The sequence below is a fragment of the Bos taurus genome, chromosome 6 (assembly GCF_002263795.3).
Source record: "Bos taurus isolate L1 Dominette 01449 registration number 42190680 breed Hereford chromosome 6, ARS-UCD2.0, whole genome shotgun sequence".
Classification (NCBI taxonomy): domain Eukaryota; kingdom Metazoa; phylum Chordata; class Mammalia; order Artiodactyla; family Bovidae; genus Bos; species Bos taurus.
In genome coordinates this window covers 91,116,122-91,133,605 of record NC_037333.1, presented here as the reverse complement: position 1 = coordinate 91,133,605, position 17,484 = coordinate 91,116,122, and the positions used below count along the sequence as shown (strand labels likewise).

At 46.2% G+C, this 17,484-nt stretch overlaps 1 protein-coding gene across 1 annotated transcript in view; it reads left to right on the top strand.

Annotated features, from left to right (window-relative positions):
* Nucleotides 1-2,621: 2,621 nt before the first annotated feature.
* SCARB2 (scavenger receptor class B member 2) overlaps nt 2,622-17,484 on the top strand; it is an 82,611-nt gene continuing 67,748 nt past the window's right edge. Inside the window, 1 exon segment of the mRNA NM_001102153.1 lies at nt 2,622-3,070. Within this exon segment, the coding sequence (NP_001095623.1) occupies nt 2,954-3,070 (117 nt within the window). The 5' untranslated portion in view covers nt 2,622-2,953.

The window sequence follows — 17,484 nt, the reverse complement described above, 5'->3', positions numbered from 1 at the left end:
AGGCCTGGTTCTCTAGGGCAGCTGCTGCTGACCTTTGGTAGCTATGGATGGGTAGACCTGGGAACAGGGGCGGCCACTGTCATTGCCAGAGTCTAGGCTCAGACCTGCCCTCACAATCTGCTCCAGTTATCTAAAACCTAGTAACATGCCCAAACCTCATGGCTTCAAACAACAGTGGTTTATTTTGCATTTCTAGCAGGGCAGGGCAAGGTAGGGACCACTCTGCTCCATATGTCTGGGGGCCCAAGACTCAAATGGCTGGGGGTAGCAGGAGACTTGGAGAAGGCGATGGCACCCCACTCCAGTACTCTTGCCTGGAAAATCCCATGGACAGAGGAACCTGGTGGGCTGCAGTCCATGGGGTCGCTAGGAGTCGGACACGACTGAGCGATATCACTTTCATGCATTGGAGAAGGAAATGGCAACCCACTACAGTATTCTTCCCTGGAGAATCCCAGGGACGGGGGAGCCTGGTGGGCTGCCGTCTATGGGGTCACACAGAGTTGGACACGACTGAATCGACTTAGCAGCAGCAGCAGGAGACTGGGGGCAGCAAGAGGCTGGCAGGGCAACACCCCATAGTCTTTCCTGTGTTCACTCCAGATTGGAGGCCTCAGGGTAGCTGGGCTTAGTGATGGCTCAGGGCACCAAAAGCTACTATTTTCAGAGGCCCAGGAAGAAACTGCAAGTGTTTATGATCTATCTTCAGAAATCCTAGGACATGGCGATTTAGTGCTTTCCATCCCTAAATCCAGCCCAAGTTCGAGGCAAACCATATAGACCCTCCTCTCAATAGTGCTGTGTGCTGCCCTAAGTTGCTTCAGTCATGTGCGACTCTTTGCAACCCCATGGATTGTAGCCTGCTAGGCTCCTCTGTCCATGGGATTCTCCAGGCAAGAATACTCAGTAGAAGAAATATCAAAGTTTTTGCCACCATTTTTAATGCATCATAGCATCTTACCAAGTGGTCAGCAAAGTCTCCTAACTGAACCTCCGGGTCCCAGATTCTCACTGACGGCAGCTGGGAGGCAGCAATGCACAAGGTAGAAAAGGGAAGGGCTTTGGAAGCCACCTGGCCTGCATTCTGGTTCAGGCAGGATCTACCACTCAGCAACCAGTTGAACTTGTTAGGTTACTCGCCCCTAAGAGCCGTGTGGTTTCCTTGTGTGTAAAAGAGGGCTAATACTACCATAGCGGCCAAGAAAATGGACTTCTCAGATCGTGCACAAATGACCAATGGCCCCAGCTGCTGAGCCCTAAAATCTGTCATCTGGTTCTCATCCCCAGCTTGGTGTAGAGGCCAGTTTCCTAGTGCTGCTCCCAGCCCATGACTAAATACAAGAAGCCTATTCCTGGGAGGCGCTGGGCTCCTGGGACAGGGCAGCTTGGCTTGAAGACTCCCCCAAGGCCTTGCTGAACTTTCTTAGAACTTCACTGTAGCATAAGATGCTTCTTTCAACTCAGCCTTCCTTCCTCATCTCTCTCCTTCACCAAGGGCACACCTGCACCCCAGGTCTAGCTACCCAACCCTGTTCCGTCATAAATCTCTAGAGCAGTGCTCCCCTCCAGATGCTTTGGGGGGGACCGGGACAAAGAGCCACCAGGCTGCTGCCGGTATTAAATAGGTGTGTGAGCACCTAATCAAGGCCTGGGGTATAGTTGATGTTCATTCCACTGATATTTATTGAGTCTCTGCTGAGTGAGGACTTTAGCTGGGGTGACTGAAACACATTGGTGAGCAAAGCAGATGAGAACATGAGGGCCCCCTGCTTGAAGCTTCTTGCTGACCCCAATGCGGAGGGATAAAGTCCCAACTCTCCTACAGGACACAAGAGTTCTTCAAAGTCTGACCCCAAGGGGCCTCCATACCCCTACCCCACACTGCACACCAGAGCCTAGAGTCAAAAAAGACGTTCCTCTGGCAACCTCAGGTTTTTCAACCCCAATATCTTTTTTGTGTGTGTGTAGTTTTTAAAAGCATATTCTTAATTATAAAAGCTTAATTATTCTATAGAATAATTATGTCTATACAACAATTTTTTCTATAGAAATAACGGAGAGACCTCTAGCATGGTTGATCAATACAATTCTTTTTTTCCACCCCCGATATCTTAACACAGCTTTTTCTTCTCCAAAAGCTTCCCCCCTCCTTTGTACACACCCTTCACAGACAAACCCTTACACATCCCCCACGACCAGTTCAGTCGTGGGGGTGCTAGATCACCCCGGTAGAGGTGCTTGCTGGCACAGGCCTCCCCATCCACCTCTAAAAGCACTAGTTACATTGTGCTTTAACTGCTGTAACAGTGTCGCGCTAACTTGTGACCTCGTGTAGATAGCAGGGGCAGCGTGTATCCATGCTGAATCCCTGGCGCTCGGCAGCCCGCAGCTCGTATCTTGGGGAGACAGTAGAGACTGGGAGAGCAGGCGATTTTCCCGCGGTAACCGCGGGGCCTGCGGCGAGAGGGCGGGGGGCGTCGCTGCGCAAGGGTCAGGGAGCCGCCGGTGCTGGGCGGCTCCCGGGACCGGCCGCGGGGCGCTCCGGCCGAATCGCGGCCGCTGCCGCGGGGCACATGACTGCGGGCTCAGCCTCCGCCCCGCCCGCTTCCCCGCGCAGCTGCCGCCTGTCGCCTCCCGGGGTTGCGGCGTGCCGGGCCGGCGAGCGTCTCCGCGCTGCGCGCTCCCTCTGCCTCGCGAGCTGCGCCAGGCGGGCGCCGCGGCGGCCGCGGCCGTAGAAACCGAAACCAAAGCGAGACTCCTACTCCCCTCCGGCCGGCCGGGTGCAAGCGGGGCCGCTCTCGCCCAGTCGCGGAGCAGGGAGCCGGGCCCCTCTGCTGGGCCGCGGGCGCCCGAGGGTCCCGGGTCTTCCGGCCGCTCCGCCGGCGCCCCTCCGTCTCTCCCTCCTTGCTTCTCATCCGGTCGCCCGCCGCCCGGCCCCGGAGCGGTGCGCGGAATGGGCAGGTGCTGCTTCTACGCGGTGGGGACGCTGTCCCTGCTGTTGCTGGTGACCAGCATCACGCTGCTGGTGGCCCGAGTCTTCCAGAAGGCCGTGGACCAGACGATCGAGAAGGTGAGGCGTGGCGGGCTGTGTGTGTGTGTGTGTGTGTGTGTGTGTGTGCGCGCGCGCGCGTCGAGCGGGATTGGGGGGACACTTGCAGCCCACCCTCCCACTGCTGAACCTTGTGCAGGGTGGATCTGCACCCCTTATAACCCTAGTCCGGAGGCTAGGGCCCTCCTTTCTTCCATGTTTTCTTGGGCTGGGTGGGTAAGAGTTAAAGAAGGCTGGAGAGGAATAATCCTGTTCCTTTTAGAGTAATAAACAAGACTGTGGGTCTAGATTTTGAAAGAAGGCTTTCACTTAAATTCTGTCATTTGTTTTCTGGGCCCTCCCCGCGCCCCAATCTCTGTTGGGCCCAAACTCATTTCCCTCCCACTTCATGAGGAAACAAACTAAATGAAAGACACCGCCACCCCGCAAGTGTGTTGGCTGCTTGCCCTGGCCTTTGAAGTGGTGTGATGTGGGGATGGGAGGCTGGTGCCTAGTCTGTTGTGTTCCTGCCTTCCTGGGCTGAGCCCCGCACTGGGTAGCCAGGCCAGGCCTCTGGGCTGGGTGACATTTCAGTTCATCAGAGCCTGTGCTGACTTAGCAGCTTGCTGCTTTGTCTCACCATGGATTTCTTGCTCTTCTCAACCCTGCTGCTGCTGCTGCTAAGTCGCAAGAGGACTGGAGTGGGGTGCCATCACCTTCTCCGCAAACAACCCTAAGCTTAGGCAAAGCTGCATTTAAATTCTTAATCTGAGCCCATCTCTTCCTCTCAGATGAGTGGGCTGGAGAGCTGGTCACTTCAGACCTCTCCATCCTATGATTTCACTCAGTGGTCATTTCTCCTGCCCTTTCACCCACATCCACCAATCCGTGTGGAAAGAGGAACCAGAGAGAGTTACTGGGGTCACTTTTTCCTTTTAAAAAAGTTATCGGAGAAGCCTTTCTTGTTAGCACCCATCACTGCCTGATTTCTCCTACTCGTTTACACTTGCTGTTGGCCAGATAATAAAAGCTGGGGCCTCCTCCAAAATTGGTCACTGTGCTCCCAATTAGCAAAATTGTTTCATTCCAGGTGGCAACAGACCTATTTTTTAAATAGAGGTTTCTAAAAGTCATCAATTACTTGAAATCTGAAGCCACTTTTAAAAAAATGCCATGGCAAAGCATAGTTTAATTTTTAAAAGTTTTCATTGTCAAGGGGGTGACAGGACCCACTGTCTGAGCTTCTCAAAGGCCATTGTTCAAAGCATGTTCAAAGAAAAAACTAAATTGAATCTCTCCACCCTTGTCCACCTGCAAATCCATGGCTAGGTAGTTTAAGGATGTAACCTCTTTAAGGATGTAACCTCTTGCTTGGGTGTCTAGAGTTAAGCAATCCAATGATAGTCAATTGGATTTTCTTGTGTGGCTTTGAAAGGCTGTTTCAGGAGAGGTCTGTGAGATGGGTGATCTCCCCACCTTGTGCCTCAGGTATTGTCAGCCTTTGGATGCTCTGTGGGTCTACATTCATGGGCAGTGGGTAGGGAGGTGGTGGGGGTGGAGGGTAGTTGTAAGGCAGCTGGGCTGGGGCTTAAGTTTGCACTGATGTTTGGTGATTGGCTTTTAAAGGTGGTTTTCTCCATGAAGAATGGACTCTGATCTGACTGTAAATGAAAGTACAGGAGAAGTGAACTTTCAGAACTGCCTCACCCTGTTAAGGAACACTGCACCACGTGGTGTGTGAGACTCATGACAGGGCTAGGTGTGGACAGATGTGGAAATATGGTAAGGCAACCAGAGGTCACGCCTTACCATCATTACCACTCCGCTTTCCTGGGTCGCCTGTAGGCGGGTAGCATGAGATGGTGGAAGGAGTAAGGACTTCGCAGGTCGATTTGCAGGCATGAATCTGGCTCCACTGTGTACTAGCTGAGTAACCTTAGGCTAGTACTTAACCTTTCTTAATTCTAGGCTTTTCTATCTGTAAATAAGGATAACAACTATTCATGTAAATAGAAGAATTATAAGAATTACTAGAGAAAATGGGTGTACTTTTCATGGGATACAGTAGTATGTATAGTTATTTGTAGGGCTTCCCTGGTGACTCAGCAGTAAAGAATCCACCTGCAATGCGGGAGACATGGATTCAATCCCTGGGTGGACAAGATCCCCTGGAGAAAGGAATGGCAACCCACTCCAGTATTCTTGCCTAGGAAATCCCATGCACTGGAGCCTGGAGGTTGAAAGAGTCAGACATGGCTTAGCGACTAAACCACCACCAGCACCATAGTTATTTGTAAATGATAGCAGTTTTATTTTTGTTAGAAGCAAATAAAAAATACATGAGATTGGAGGTTAGACACCCTATATTCAAATCTTAGCCCTGACATTTCTAGGCTCTTGGCCTTTGGGCCAGTTACGTAACTTCTCTGAACCTCAGTTTCATTCCTGAGGGCAATGAGGATGTTAGCCATCTAGGGGGTGCATTCACCATGAAACTCACAAAGCTTACACTTTGGGTCCCGCACTTGCACGGGCGCTTCCAAGGCCCTCTACCTAATTCTGTATGCAGCGTTTGCTTTTCTTAGGGACAGCCTCCATACACTGCATGAGCTTCACACAGACCTGGGATGTGCCTGTGTGTGTGCTGTTGTGAAGCTGAGTGAGGTCACCTGTGTAAAGCACTAAGCATGGTGTCAGGCTTGGAACAGGTGCCCAAGGACAGCTTCCATCATCATTTCCATTAACGTTGTTATGGAAAATTCATTCATAACTTACTTTAATATACTTATAATACAATCTGATATTCCTAGTTCTTAATTTTTTTCCTTTGAAGATTGTCCATGTCCTGCTTTGTCTACATCAAAAAAGAGGAGAGAGAAAAAGAATGAAAATCAAATGAGTAGGTTGGGCTAATTGTGAGAAGCTTAGTAACATAATTCCTATTAGAAGACTCTGTCTCATTTGATAATTGTCTTTGAGGCCCACAACAGCCAGAGATGACTGGAGGGAGATTTTGATCTCGGCTATTGAGTAGAGTGGAAAGAACCAAGACAGTCTGGTTCCATCCTTGGCCTGTTATAGTATGCCTTACATTGAGAAAGCCCTGTAACTCTTTCTCTTTGTTGTTTAGTCACTCAGTCGTGTCTGACTATTTTGTGACCCCCATGGACTTAACCAACCAGCCTCCTCTGTCCGTGGGATTTTACAGGCAAGAATACTGGAGTGGGTTTTCATTTCTTTCTCCAGGGGATCTTCCCAACCTAGGAATCAAACCTGCATGTACTGCATTGGCAGGTAGATTGCTTACCACTGAGCCTCCAGGGAAGCCCAACGGTTTCTGTTGACTTTTCTAAATTACAGAAGAGGCAGAAGAACTTTTCCCTTCTTGGCTGCTCACACCCACATCCTGGAGCATGGGCCAGGCCCTCTTTGTTGAGCATTTTGATCTCCCTGAAGACAGAGCTTTGCAGGGACCCAGCAATCTCTTTTTCTGTTTAGAACCTGGAAGGGCAGGGTTTTATGTTACATTTCATCCTGGCAACTAGGGCAGTGCCTGGTACTGGTGGTGGGTAAGCTAACTGCCTGCTGCCTCACTTCTAATTGTTTTAGTTGAAAGAACAGTGTCCTAAGAATCAGCAAAGCTTGGTGAAAACCCCTTTTTCAGTCACTAACAAATACTTGGATTAAATTGGACAAGCCAAGTAGCAAATTATTGAACCCCTCAAAACCTCAGGTTCCTCATCTTGAAAATGGGGGTCATAAGAATACCTACCTTTGAGTTGTTGCAAGAATGAAATAAAAGGATTGATGTAAAGCATATAGTACAGTCCTTTCCTGGTACCTGAATTTGTTATCGTTATTTGTATTGGCAACATATTTGCACAGCCGACAATAAACATTTATTGTTTCCAGCTGTTCTTTTCACAGACAGGAACTAAAGAGTAGATAAAGGTCCTTCTAGCTCCAAAATCCTGAGATTCTATGACACAGGTACGTGACCTGTGCTTGAGAGCAACTCTGCAGCACAGGATATTAAATTTGCCTTTCGGCTTGCTGAAAGTTTGAATATCTCCCAGAAATGAGGGCACAAGCTGGCCAAGGGCAAAGTTGGCTAATAAGAGGTGGGCTGGCAGGGGAATCAGCGAGAGGGCAAGAGACTGTTGACACTTTGCTACCAAGGAAGGACGGCAGCATGAGGGCTCACGGATGAGACGAACATGACAGAGTCACCTACCCTTCACTGGAAACCTGAGGCCCTGGGCAAATACCAGCTGGCCTGCGCAGGGAGTGAGAGCAGCCTTGGAGCTCGAAGAGATAAGATATAATCCCTGACAGTTTAAGCAAATAACACTGATTGGTGAAGCTATGTGATATTTTTAGAGTCCAATGAGTAAAACATCTTCATTTTTGTTTATATAAAGACAGTCAACTATATATAATCTTCAAGGGCTCTTTCTTGCCTAGCAACCCCATTTCCTGATTTGCTTCTCTTCAGGGTTATAAAGACATAGAATCCTAGAGTAGGCATCGCTTAATCTGTTATTTTCTAGTCAAGGAAACTGAGACTGTAAATTCAAATATGGATAGTGGTGGGTATCAAATTAGGAGCTTCCAGGAGGCGCTAGTGGTAAAGAATCTGCCTGCAATGAAGTAATCTAAGAGATACAGTTTCGCTCCCTGGGTCAGGATGATCCCCTGGAGGACAGCATGGCAGCCCATTCCAGTATTTGCCAGGAGAATCCCATGGACAGAGGAGCCTGGTGGGCTGTACCCTAGAGTCACAAAGAATTGGACATGACTGAAGCGACTTAGAACGCATGCACATATTAGGGTATTGAATTACCTTTACGCCTATATGACCCTGGAAACGTAGAGAAGTGACTTATCAAAGACCACATGATGAAGTTAGGTGCACACACTGGGTCTTCTAGTTCACTTTTCCCATCCTGAAGGTGATCATACATCCCATTGCCTGTGACAGTTCTGGCTTATTTACACCTGTTATCCTAGAGCAATTACTAGCACCTTCTTCCCTTTCAAAAGATTCGTGGTGACCGTAAATTCTACCCTCACACATCACATTGTCCTCCACTTCCTGGCATTAAAGAGGAGCAGTGCTCTCGGAGGAAATGAGGCACCCTTACGCTAGCTCAAGAAAGAGGATTTTTTTTTTTTCTCTAAGATTGGAAGAGGAAGCTGGTAGAAATCAAAGGGTGAGAACCACAGCACAGTAAGGCCTCCTGCAAATCCAGTAGAAACTGGACGGTCAGCAGGATCCAGGCCCAGTGTGTCTCTCTCCTTTTCCTCTGCCTTCCCCACCAGCTTCCTCTGTGTCCTCGGGCCCAGGCTGGTTCCTCATCTGGGGCTTCCCTAGCCCTGACCTTCTGTGATGCTCCAGCTGCTGAGCCTCCCATGAACACGCTTCATCTCTCAGTTTCTTCCTTCCAAATTCGTGACAAAGTCATGTGATTGGCCCACCACCAGCAGAAACCATAGCTCTATAAACAGAGGCCATATCCTTGCCGGAGTCTTTAACTTCTCAACAAAATCATCCAACTTCTCCCTGGCTTTTGGAAATGTGATCTGGTGATATCAAAATCTTATGATGTTTCTTTCAGCATCTTACTAATTCCTGGTGACTGTGGGCGTATGCAGTACTAAAGGTTAAGACAAGGGAGTAAGTCAGCAGTTCTTGGTGTTTTTCCTGGACTCTAGGGAACCACATCAGAATCACTTATGGAAAAAACCCAGACCCCATCAGCCATCCTGAATCAGAGTCCTTGGGACTAGCACCCAGGTCAAAACCGAGACTGGTTCTGTTAACCTATGTCTTCACTCCTTGAGGTGGCAATTCTTTTTTTCTTTGTGTTTTATTGTTTAAAAAGAAATTATTTACTTATTTTTGGCTGCACTGGGTCTTCGTTGCTATGTGTGGGCTTTCTCTAGTTGTGGTGTGTGGGAGGCTCCTCTTCATTGTGTGGTGTGCAGGCTTCTCATTACAGTGTCTTCTCTTATTGCGGAGCACGGGCTCTAGAGCACGCGGGCTTGATAGTTATGGCACATGGGTTTAGTTGGTCCACAGCGTGTGGAATCCTCCTGGACCAGGGATGGAACCCGTGTCTCCTGCGTTACAAGGCAGGTTCTTAACCACTGGACCCCCAGGGACATCCCTGTATTTTATTCTTTATTTTTGCCTGTTTTTCTGGTAAAGAGATATATATGCCATTGTAAAAAGTCAGAGACAACAAAGAAAAACAAGAGAAACAGAAACCACTGTTAAATATACTGTTGATTAATCCACATTTTTTCTTTGTGCATTATAGTAGCACATAGACTTTACAGAAATGGGGTGCTTCTGTTCCCACCCTGTATTTATTTTTAATTCCAACTGGTATAACTAGCATACAAAAGAGTTGATAATTCTAGTTGGGGCTATTATTCTTAGTAATTACTACTATTCTGCAGGTTTACATCAAAGAAAATATCTTTTGGGAGGGAGGGGAAGGTCTTTGCTTATGAGAACTGTTTTTTGCTTTCTTGTTTCACTGTCAAGCCACAATGAAGGGGCCATCTGTTCTGCCAGACACTTGCTTGTTTCCCAGGGAAGAATCAGCAGGTGGGATTATAAAATCATTAATGAAAACACATGATATTGGCCAAGTGACTAGGCATTTATGGTCTATATCATCAAGATACTTAGTCTATATCCATGATATATTACATGAAGCAACCATTTTTTATCAAAGCTGGTAGCTAGTCAAAAGCAACTGAGAAAAATAAAGGCTACTTTCAGTGTTTGCTCTCTATATCCAAAAGCACTTTTAGGTATATTCTTTGGCAGTCATGCATTTATTTAGGAAATATTTACTGAGTATGAATCATTGGTGAGGCAGTGTGCTGAGACCTATGGGTACGATAGTAAATGAGACAGAGTCTCTACCCTTATGGAATTTATAATCTAATTCAGAAATCTGGGACTCAGATGCCTTTGTTTTCTTAAGGATTATTGAAGACACCAAAGAATTATGTTTCTATTGGTTACATCTATAAATATTTATAATATTAGAAATTAAAACTGATACATTTTTAAAACACAAGTATGTGCATGCTAAGTCACTTTGGTTGTATCCAACTCTGTGACCCCATGGACTGTAGCCCACCAGGCTCCTCTGTCCATGGGATTCTCCAGGCGAGAACACTGGAGTGGGATGTCATGCCCTCCTCCAGGGGATCTTCCTGACCCAGGGCTCGAACCCCCATCTCTTTCATCTCCTGCATTGACAGGTGGGTTCTTTACCACTAGCGCCACCTGGGAAGCTAAAATACAAGTATACATGAGCACGTATTTCATTAGCTGTCAGAGCAATGACATCATTACAACCTGTGTAACCTTTAGAAAGTTCCACTATACGCTCATGAAAAAATGAGAGTGAAAAAGGCAGATAGTTAATGTTATTACAGAAATAGTTTTGACCATGAGGAATCCCCTGAGAGGGTCTTGGGGCCCCTCAGGGGACCTCAGACCACCCTTTGAGAACTACTGATCTGGTTTTCCTTTAAATTTGTTGACTTTTAGAATTTTTAAAATGACATAACATACTTGCTTTATTTCTGTAAGGCTACTTTGGGAACTATGTTTTTAATGTTTTCAGACCACCAGGGTCTTGTTTACTTTGTTATATATTTATATGTTTGTTTGGTGTCCTCATGAGTCCAGCATGAAGAACAGTGGGTTTGGGCCATCAGTGAATCAGGTTCAGGGAATCTCCTGTCTTTTCCTGTGTGTTAATCAAACCAGACCAGAACATTAGTAGCTCCATAATTGAATTCTTCAATAATTCCCCTCTAGCCTCAGCCCTGCTAAAGATTCTCTATCCACAGGACATAATTCAGTATTTAAAGCTAGCCTCAAAGTTCTCTTTGAAGGTAGGGATCCGGCCATATGTAGCTTTGTATCATCTTCTCAACCTGTTAAATGAATGTCATACAAAATAGTTATTAAACATCATGTGGATGAATGGAGAGATGAGAACTTAACATCTTCAGGATGATTTTGGTTATATATTGTTATTCTGCTACACATTTTTGTTCCAGTGGTCACGTTTGCCACACTAATAGTTTATACCTTTAAAATCTGGAAATTTCGCTGAATAATCCAGCTTTCCAGGTTCTCTGGGAACATGTGACCGTTTGGGTTTTTTTTTGTTGTTTGTTTTGATTAATTTTTATTGGAGTGTAGTTGCTTTTGTGGGATTCCCTGGTGGCTCAGCAATAAAGAATCTGCCTGCAATGCAGGAGATAGAAGTTTGATCCCTGAGTCAGAAAGATCCCCTGGAGAAGGAAATGGCAACCACTCCAGTATTCTTGCCTGGAAAATCCCATGGACAGAGGAGCCTGGAGGGCTACAGTCCATGGGTCACAGACAGTCACACACGACTTAGTGACTAAACAACAGCAAACATAGCTGCTTTACAATGTTGAGCTAGTTTCTACTGTGCAGCAAAGTGAATCCACTGTACATACACATCTATCCCCTCATTTTTGGATTTCCCGAATGTGGCTCTTTTGCAGTACTGGCCCCATCACAGTCTGGGTGACAGCAGCTGGGGCAGAATGGAGGCTGCCCTTTGGACAGGACCTCCGTCCCTGTCCCCACCGCCGTCACACGTCCGACCCCAGGGTCCAGGGAAGGTGCCCTTTGTCATGGGGTTTGCTCTGCTGTCTTTCATAGAGTGGAGAAATATCTGTTTGTATCTGATGCTCTTTACCACGAGAAGGAAGATGAAAAGATAGCCTGAAGAGGTCATTCGTTGTTCAGCTACTCAGTTGTATCTGACTCTTTGTGATCCCATGGACTGCAGCACACCAGACTTCCCTGTCCTTCACCATTTCCTGGAGTTTACTCAAACTCATGTCCATTTAGTCAGTGATGCTATCCAACCAGCTCATCCTCTGTCACCCCCTTCCCCTCCTGCCTTCAATCTTCCCCAGCATCAGGGTCTTTTCTAATAAGTCAGCTCTTTGCAGCAGGTGGCCAAAGTATTGGAGCTTCCGCTTCAGCATCAGTCCTTCCAATAAATATTCAGGGTTGATTCTTTTAGTATTGAAGAATTTAACATGCATTTAACAAAAATGGGAGAGGGCATATTTCTGTGGAGAACTGAATTAATGCTAGGGTTTGGCATGCAAACATGCACAGACCTGTACCTGCTTCATTCCTTGACCTTCCCCATGTGGCTTCTTTAGCTTCAGAATTTTACATTCTTTCTAAAGAAAGCAAGACAGAATACCTTGCTTCCTGGTTACAGGAATGTCATCATTACTCTTGCAAGTCCCATTTTAAGGCTATTGCTTCTAATATGATTCTTCTGATAATCCACAGTAATGGAAGGAATAGGAGATGTAGATATAAACAGGTGAGGGAAACATCCCGTATTTCATCTTTGAGAGATATAGTCACAACCAAACAGGTTGTAAAATAATAAGACTGGCTCTACAAGTTATACAGAGAACCTGGCATTATTGCCATGGCCACACTTCTTATTTATTCACATCTTAAAATCCTGTTTTTCATCCACTCATTCAACTGTTCCTACATCTCCCCACCCCCATCCCCTGCCAGCATCCACATATATCTCCCCACTCTTCACCTGGTCCTTTTGATTAAGTTTCTATCTGGTGGCTGATTTTTCTCCCTTTAGGCTGGCAGTTCTCGACCTTGGGTTCACATTTGAAATTACCTGGAAGTATTTAGAAAGTATTCTACTGGGAGTTTTGTAGCAGGAGCTTTTTCACAATAACTGTTCTACCCTCTTGTCCTCATTGTGACTTATAGACACAGCAGCAGCTGACACATAAACTGACATTGGAGCCTCAACTGTCAGATCTCATTAGCTGAAATTATTGGATTTGCAATTAAAGCAAAATGAGTTTAAACAATGACATAAAAGAAAAAAAAAAGAAAACCAGTGCTTTTGTTCCTAAAATAAGGTCAGAGAATAAGGGTAAAATGTTAATGGCAGCCTATTTCTTTTACCTCAATAGAGTATTTAGAAAGGTAAATAGTACAAAGTATTTACATTACTCCAAGAATCAGCACTGGGTTTGCTTGATTTCAGGGAGAAATTTTTAAAATAATGCCAACCAACTGGTGTTTTGATATTTGGTGGATTTTATTAATGTGGAATCCAATGAGAATCTTCCACACACTATTAGATCAGGTTTTCTCAAAGTTGGTCTGCATTATCTCTGGGTAAATTTAGACTCTGTAGATGGCAATGTGGATGCTGAGTTTGTGTTTAATTATTAAGTAGCACTTTGTTGAACTAAAAGTACAAGCAGCAGTGCTCTTGAGGCCTGAAAGTTTCTGAAAATATTAACTTACTTGCATTAAAGCCCAATGCAGTTCCATAAAGGCTTATTCTTATCATTTCCATGTGGCTTTTATCGGGACAGCTGGTCCCTCAGCCATCCTTCTGCTGCTTTCCCGAAAGATCTCCATCAGGCTGCTGTGGATGTGTTGCGTCTTGTGGCTGTACCAAGTCATGGGCTTCCCTGGTGGCTCAGACAGTAAATAATCTGCCTGCAATGCAGGGGACCCAGGTTCAATCCCTGGGTTGGGAAGATTGCCTGGAGAAGGAAATGGCAACCCACTCCAGTATTCTTGCTTGGAGAATTCCATGGACAGAGGAGCCTGGCGGGCTACAGTCCATGGAGTCACAAAGAGTCAGACATGACTGAGCAACACCTCTCAGCAGAAGCAGCTAATCCAGTCGTACCTGGGAGAAGGTGGAACACTCCATGTTGCTCGTTCTTAAAGGGCCTGTTGGGAAGGCAGGTGATGGGCTGAGTCAGGTCCCATGGACTGACGTCTTGGGCTGCATCAGGACCTCAGAGTTTATCCTGTTAGCAGTGGGGAGAGTGTCTGGCCTGATAGGCACTTTTTATGGAACTCTCTGGAAGCTGATATAGATAATACCTTTGAAAGGGGCAAAGCTGGAGAAAAGGGTACCAGTTGGGAGACTACCTAAAACTGAACCGTATCGCCGCAGTCCTTGCCAGTAATGAGATGAAAGTGAGAGTGTTAGTCGCTCCATCATGTCCAACTCTTTGCAACCCAATGGACTGTAGCCCGCCAGGCTCCTGTGTCCATGAAATTCCTCCAGGCCAGAATACTGGAGTGGGTTGCCATTTGCTTCTCCACGGAAACTGCCTGACCCAGGGATCGAACCCAGGTCTCCTGCATTACAGGCAGATTCTTTACTGTCTGAGCCACGAGGGAAGCCCAGTGATGAGATAGGGACAGGAAAAGAAATGGAGAAGAGGACGAGGTAGAACTCCTCTCATCAGTAGGACAGAGTGATTTGGGGAGAAATTATGAGCCCCTTTTTTGGTCACGTTGATGTTGAGCAGCCTGCAAGGTATCCAGATGGGAATTTTAGGATGAAAGTGTAGGTCCCTCAGTCATGTCCAGCTCTTTGTGACCCCATGGACTTAGCCTGCCAGGCTCCTCTGTCCGTGGCATTTTCCAGGCAAGAATACTGGAGTGGGTTGCCATGCCCTCCTCCAGGGGATCTTCCCAACTCAGGGATCAAATCCAGGTCTCCTGCATTGCAGGCAGATTCTTGACTGTCTGAGCCATCAGGGAAGCCCATGGATCCAAACAATTGATATTATCCCGATAATTTCAGGCATAGCCCTCCTTTGGGCCTTGCACATGAAGGTTCACTGTTACGCGCATGTCAGTGTTACGTCCTTAGCTGAATGTCTTCTTGAAACAGGGCTTATGCTTGCTGGGCACAGAGAAAGCTCTCAGTATATACATATTGGCAAATTAACCGAAAGGTTTTTCAGTCCACATGATTGACCTGGCTTTGATGTGGCAGATTGACCACATAACTCAATCATATTTACAATATTTCTCTTTTTTGAATACTTATTTATGTATTTTCTTGTTGGCTGCTGTGGGTTTTTGTTGCTGCATGCTGGCATTCTCTAGGTGCTGTGAGTGGGGCTACTCTCTAGTTGCGGTGTGTAGGCTTCCCACTGTAGCGGCTTCTCTTGTTGCAGAACACGGGCTCGTGGGCTCGTGGGCTCAGTAGTTGTGGTGCACAGGCTTAGTTGCTCTGAGGCATCTTAATTCCCAGACCAGGGATAAAACCCATGTCCCCTGCATTGGCAAGTGGATTCTTTTTTTTTTTTTAATTTAAATTTATTTTAATTGGAGGCTAATTACTTTACAATATTGTCTTGGTTTTGCCATACATCAACATGAATCTGCCACAGGTGTACATGTGTTCCCCATCCTGAACCCCACTCCCACCTCCCTCCCTGTACCATCCCTCTGGGTCATCCCAGTGCACCAGCCCCAAGCATTCTGTATCCTGCATCGAACCTGGACTGGTGATTTGTTTCTTATAGGATATTATACATGTTTCAATGGCAATTGGATTCTTAACCACTGGCCCACCAGGGAAGTCCCTCCAGTATTTCTTCTGAGGGTAGTATTACCACATTACACCTGGAAAAATTCATCATGCTCTGCACTATCCAAAGTCACATGGTAAAATTGATTTGGGACCTTATGCTGATTTTTAATTTAGCATAAGTGGAAGACTCTGCTGGTTGCAGGGTTATCTCGTGGCCCAGGGAGGTCTTGGAGCCCAAGTGATGGTTTCTCCATAGTTTCATGGTCTTTCTGGGGTAGGTTGCCAGATAAAATTCAGGATGCCTAGTTAAATTTGAATTTCAGATAAACTTCAAATAATATTTTAGTGAGTATGTCTATGCAATGTTTTGATTCTCTTCAGTTTCAGTTGTTAGCATCCTGCTGTGCTGACTTCATCTTTCTCTTATATATTCTTTCTTGAATTTTTTGAATGCAAGTTGCAGGTATTACAACACTTTGCCCCTGAATCCTTCAGCATTGCATCCTAAGAATTAAAGCATTTTTGACATAGCCTGTGCAATATTTTGGGCTTTCCAGGTGGCACTAGTGGTAAAGAACCCGCCTGCCAAAGAAGGAACCATAAGAGATGTGGATTCTATCCATGGGTCAGGATGATGCCCTGGAGGAAGGCATGGCAGCCCACTCCAGTATTCCTGCCTGGGATATCCCGTGGACAGAGGAGCCTGGCAGGTTACAATCCATAGTGTTGCACAGAGTTGGACACAACTGAAGCTTGGCACGCATGCATGCAATATTTGGGATATCCTTGGACATCCTGTGTTTTTATTCACTAAATCTGGAAGCTGCACTCTGGAAGTGTGATGGGGTAGCAGCTCCTAGAGTGGTCAAGCATGGACTTTGCAAACCCACAGACCTAGACTTGGTGGGATTTGACTTGACTCAACTGGCTCTGTGAGTCTGGGAAAGCTGGTACTCCCATTTCCTTACCCGCAAAATGGGACTTCTTACCTTGTGGGGCCAATGGAAGGCTTAAAGTGTCCATAATGCTCAGCAGAGCACCTGCCTCCTGGAGACTTTGAGTCAGTAGCAGCCTGGTAGTAATGATAATTGTCCTTCTCTGAATTGAACATCAGGGAAGGAGATAAAAATAAAGAAGCAACTGTTTTAGAAACGTTGGCAGCTGTATTTATAAACTGCCTTCTGTTCTCTCATTCCTCCTCTCTACTTAGTGTGTACACGCACACACCCCACACCATCTACTCTGGGATTTACGTGTACACTAGGTTCCTTGAGGGCCATTGTGAGTGGGGAGATCGGGCGCCAAGGGATGCATTAAAGGTGCAGGAGGGAATTCCTTGGAGGTCCAGTGGTTAGGACTCTCCACTTTCACTGCTGAGGGCATGGCCAAAAAAAAAAAAATGTACAGGAAAAACCGGTACTCTTAAGAGCAAAATTTGAGTGGATTCAAAGTCAAAGATGGTGTGAGGCTTGTAAGGATGTTGACTCAGCTAGGAGTGACCGGGGGTAGGGGTGCAGGCCTGCAGTGAGGAGAAGGCCCGATTGTAACAGCACCTGCTGTCCATGTGGCTCTGGCAAGCTGTCAGCATTGGTGTTTTTGTTGTTGTTGTTAGGTTTTTATTTGGTTTGCTTAGCTTAGGACTCCAGTCGACCAGATGTTTATTTCCGTCCTGAAACTTTGTCCTCAACTTGAAACTTGGAGAAGTAAGTTCAAGTCAGATTGTCATGAGAACAGCCAGTTTTACCCTCCCTTCTGGGAACGATTTTGCCTTTCTTCTTTCTGCGAACTCTTCCTCTTGTCTTCGGACTGTTTTTTTTTTTTTTTTTTTACTGAAACTGGATACAAACCAGACAAGATAAACTCAGGCCGTTTACCATCTGTTCACTCACACTGACTGGCTCTTTGGGGATGGATAATTCTGAGATGATTTTCTTTAATAAATAAATGAGGCTGCAAATCCTTTCTTCGTTTTCTATTGAAGTGTAGTTGATTTATAGTATTGTGTTAGTTTCAGGTGTACAGCAGTGA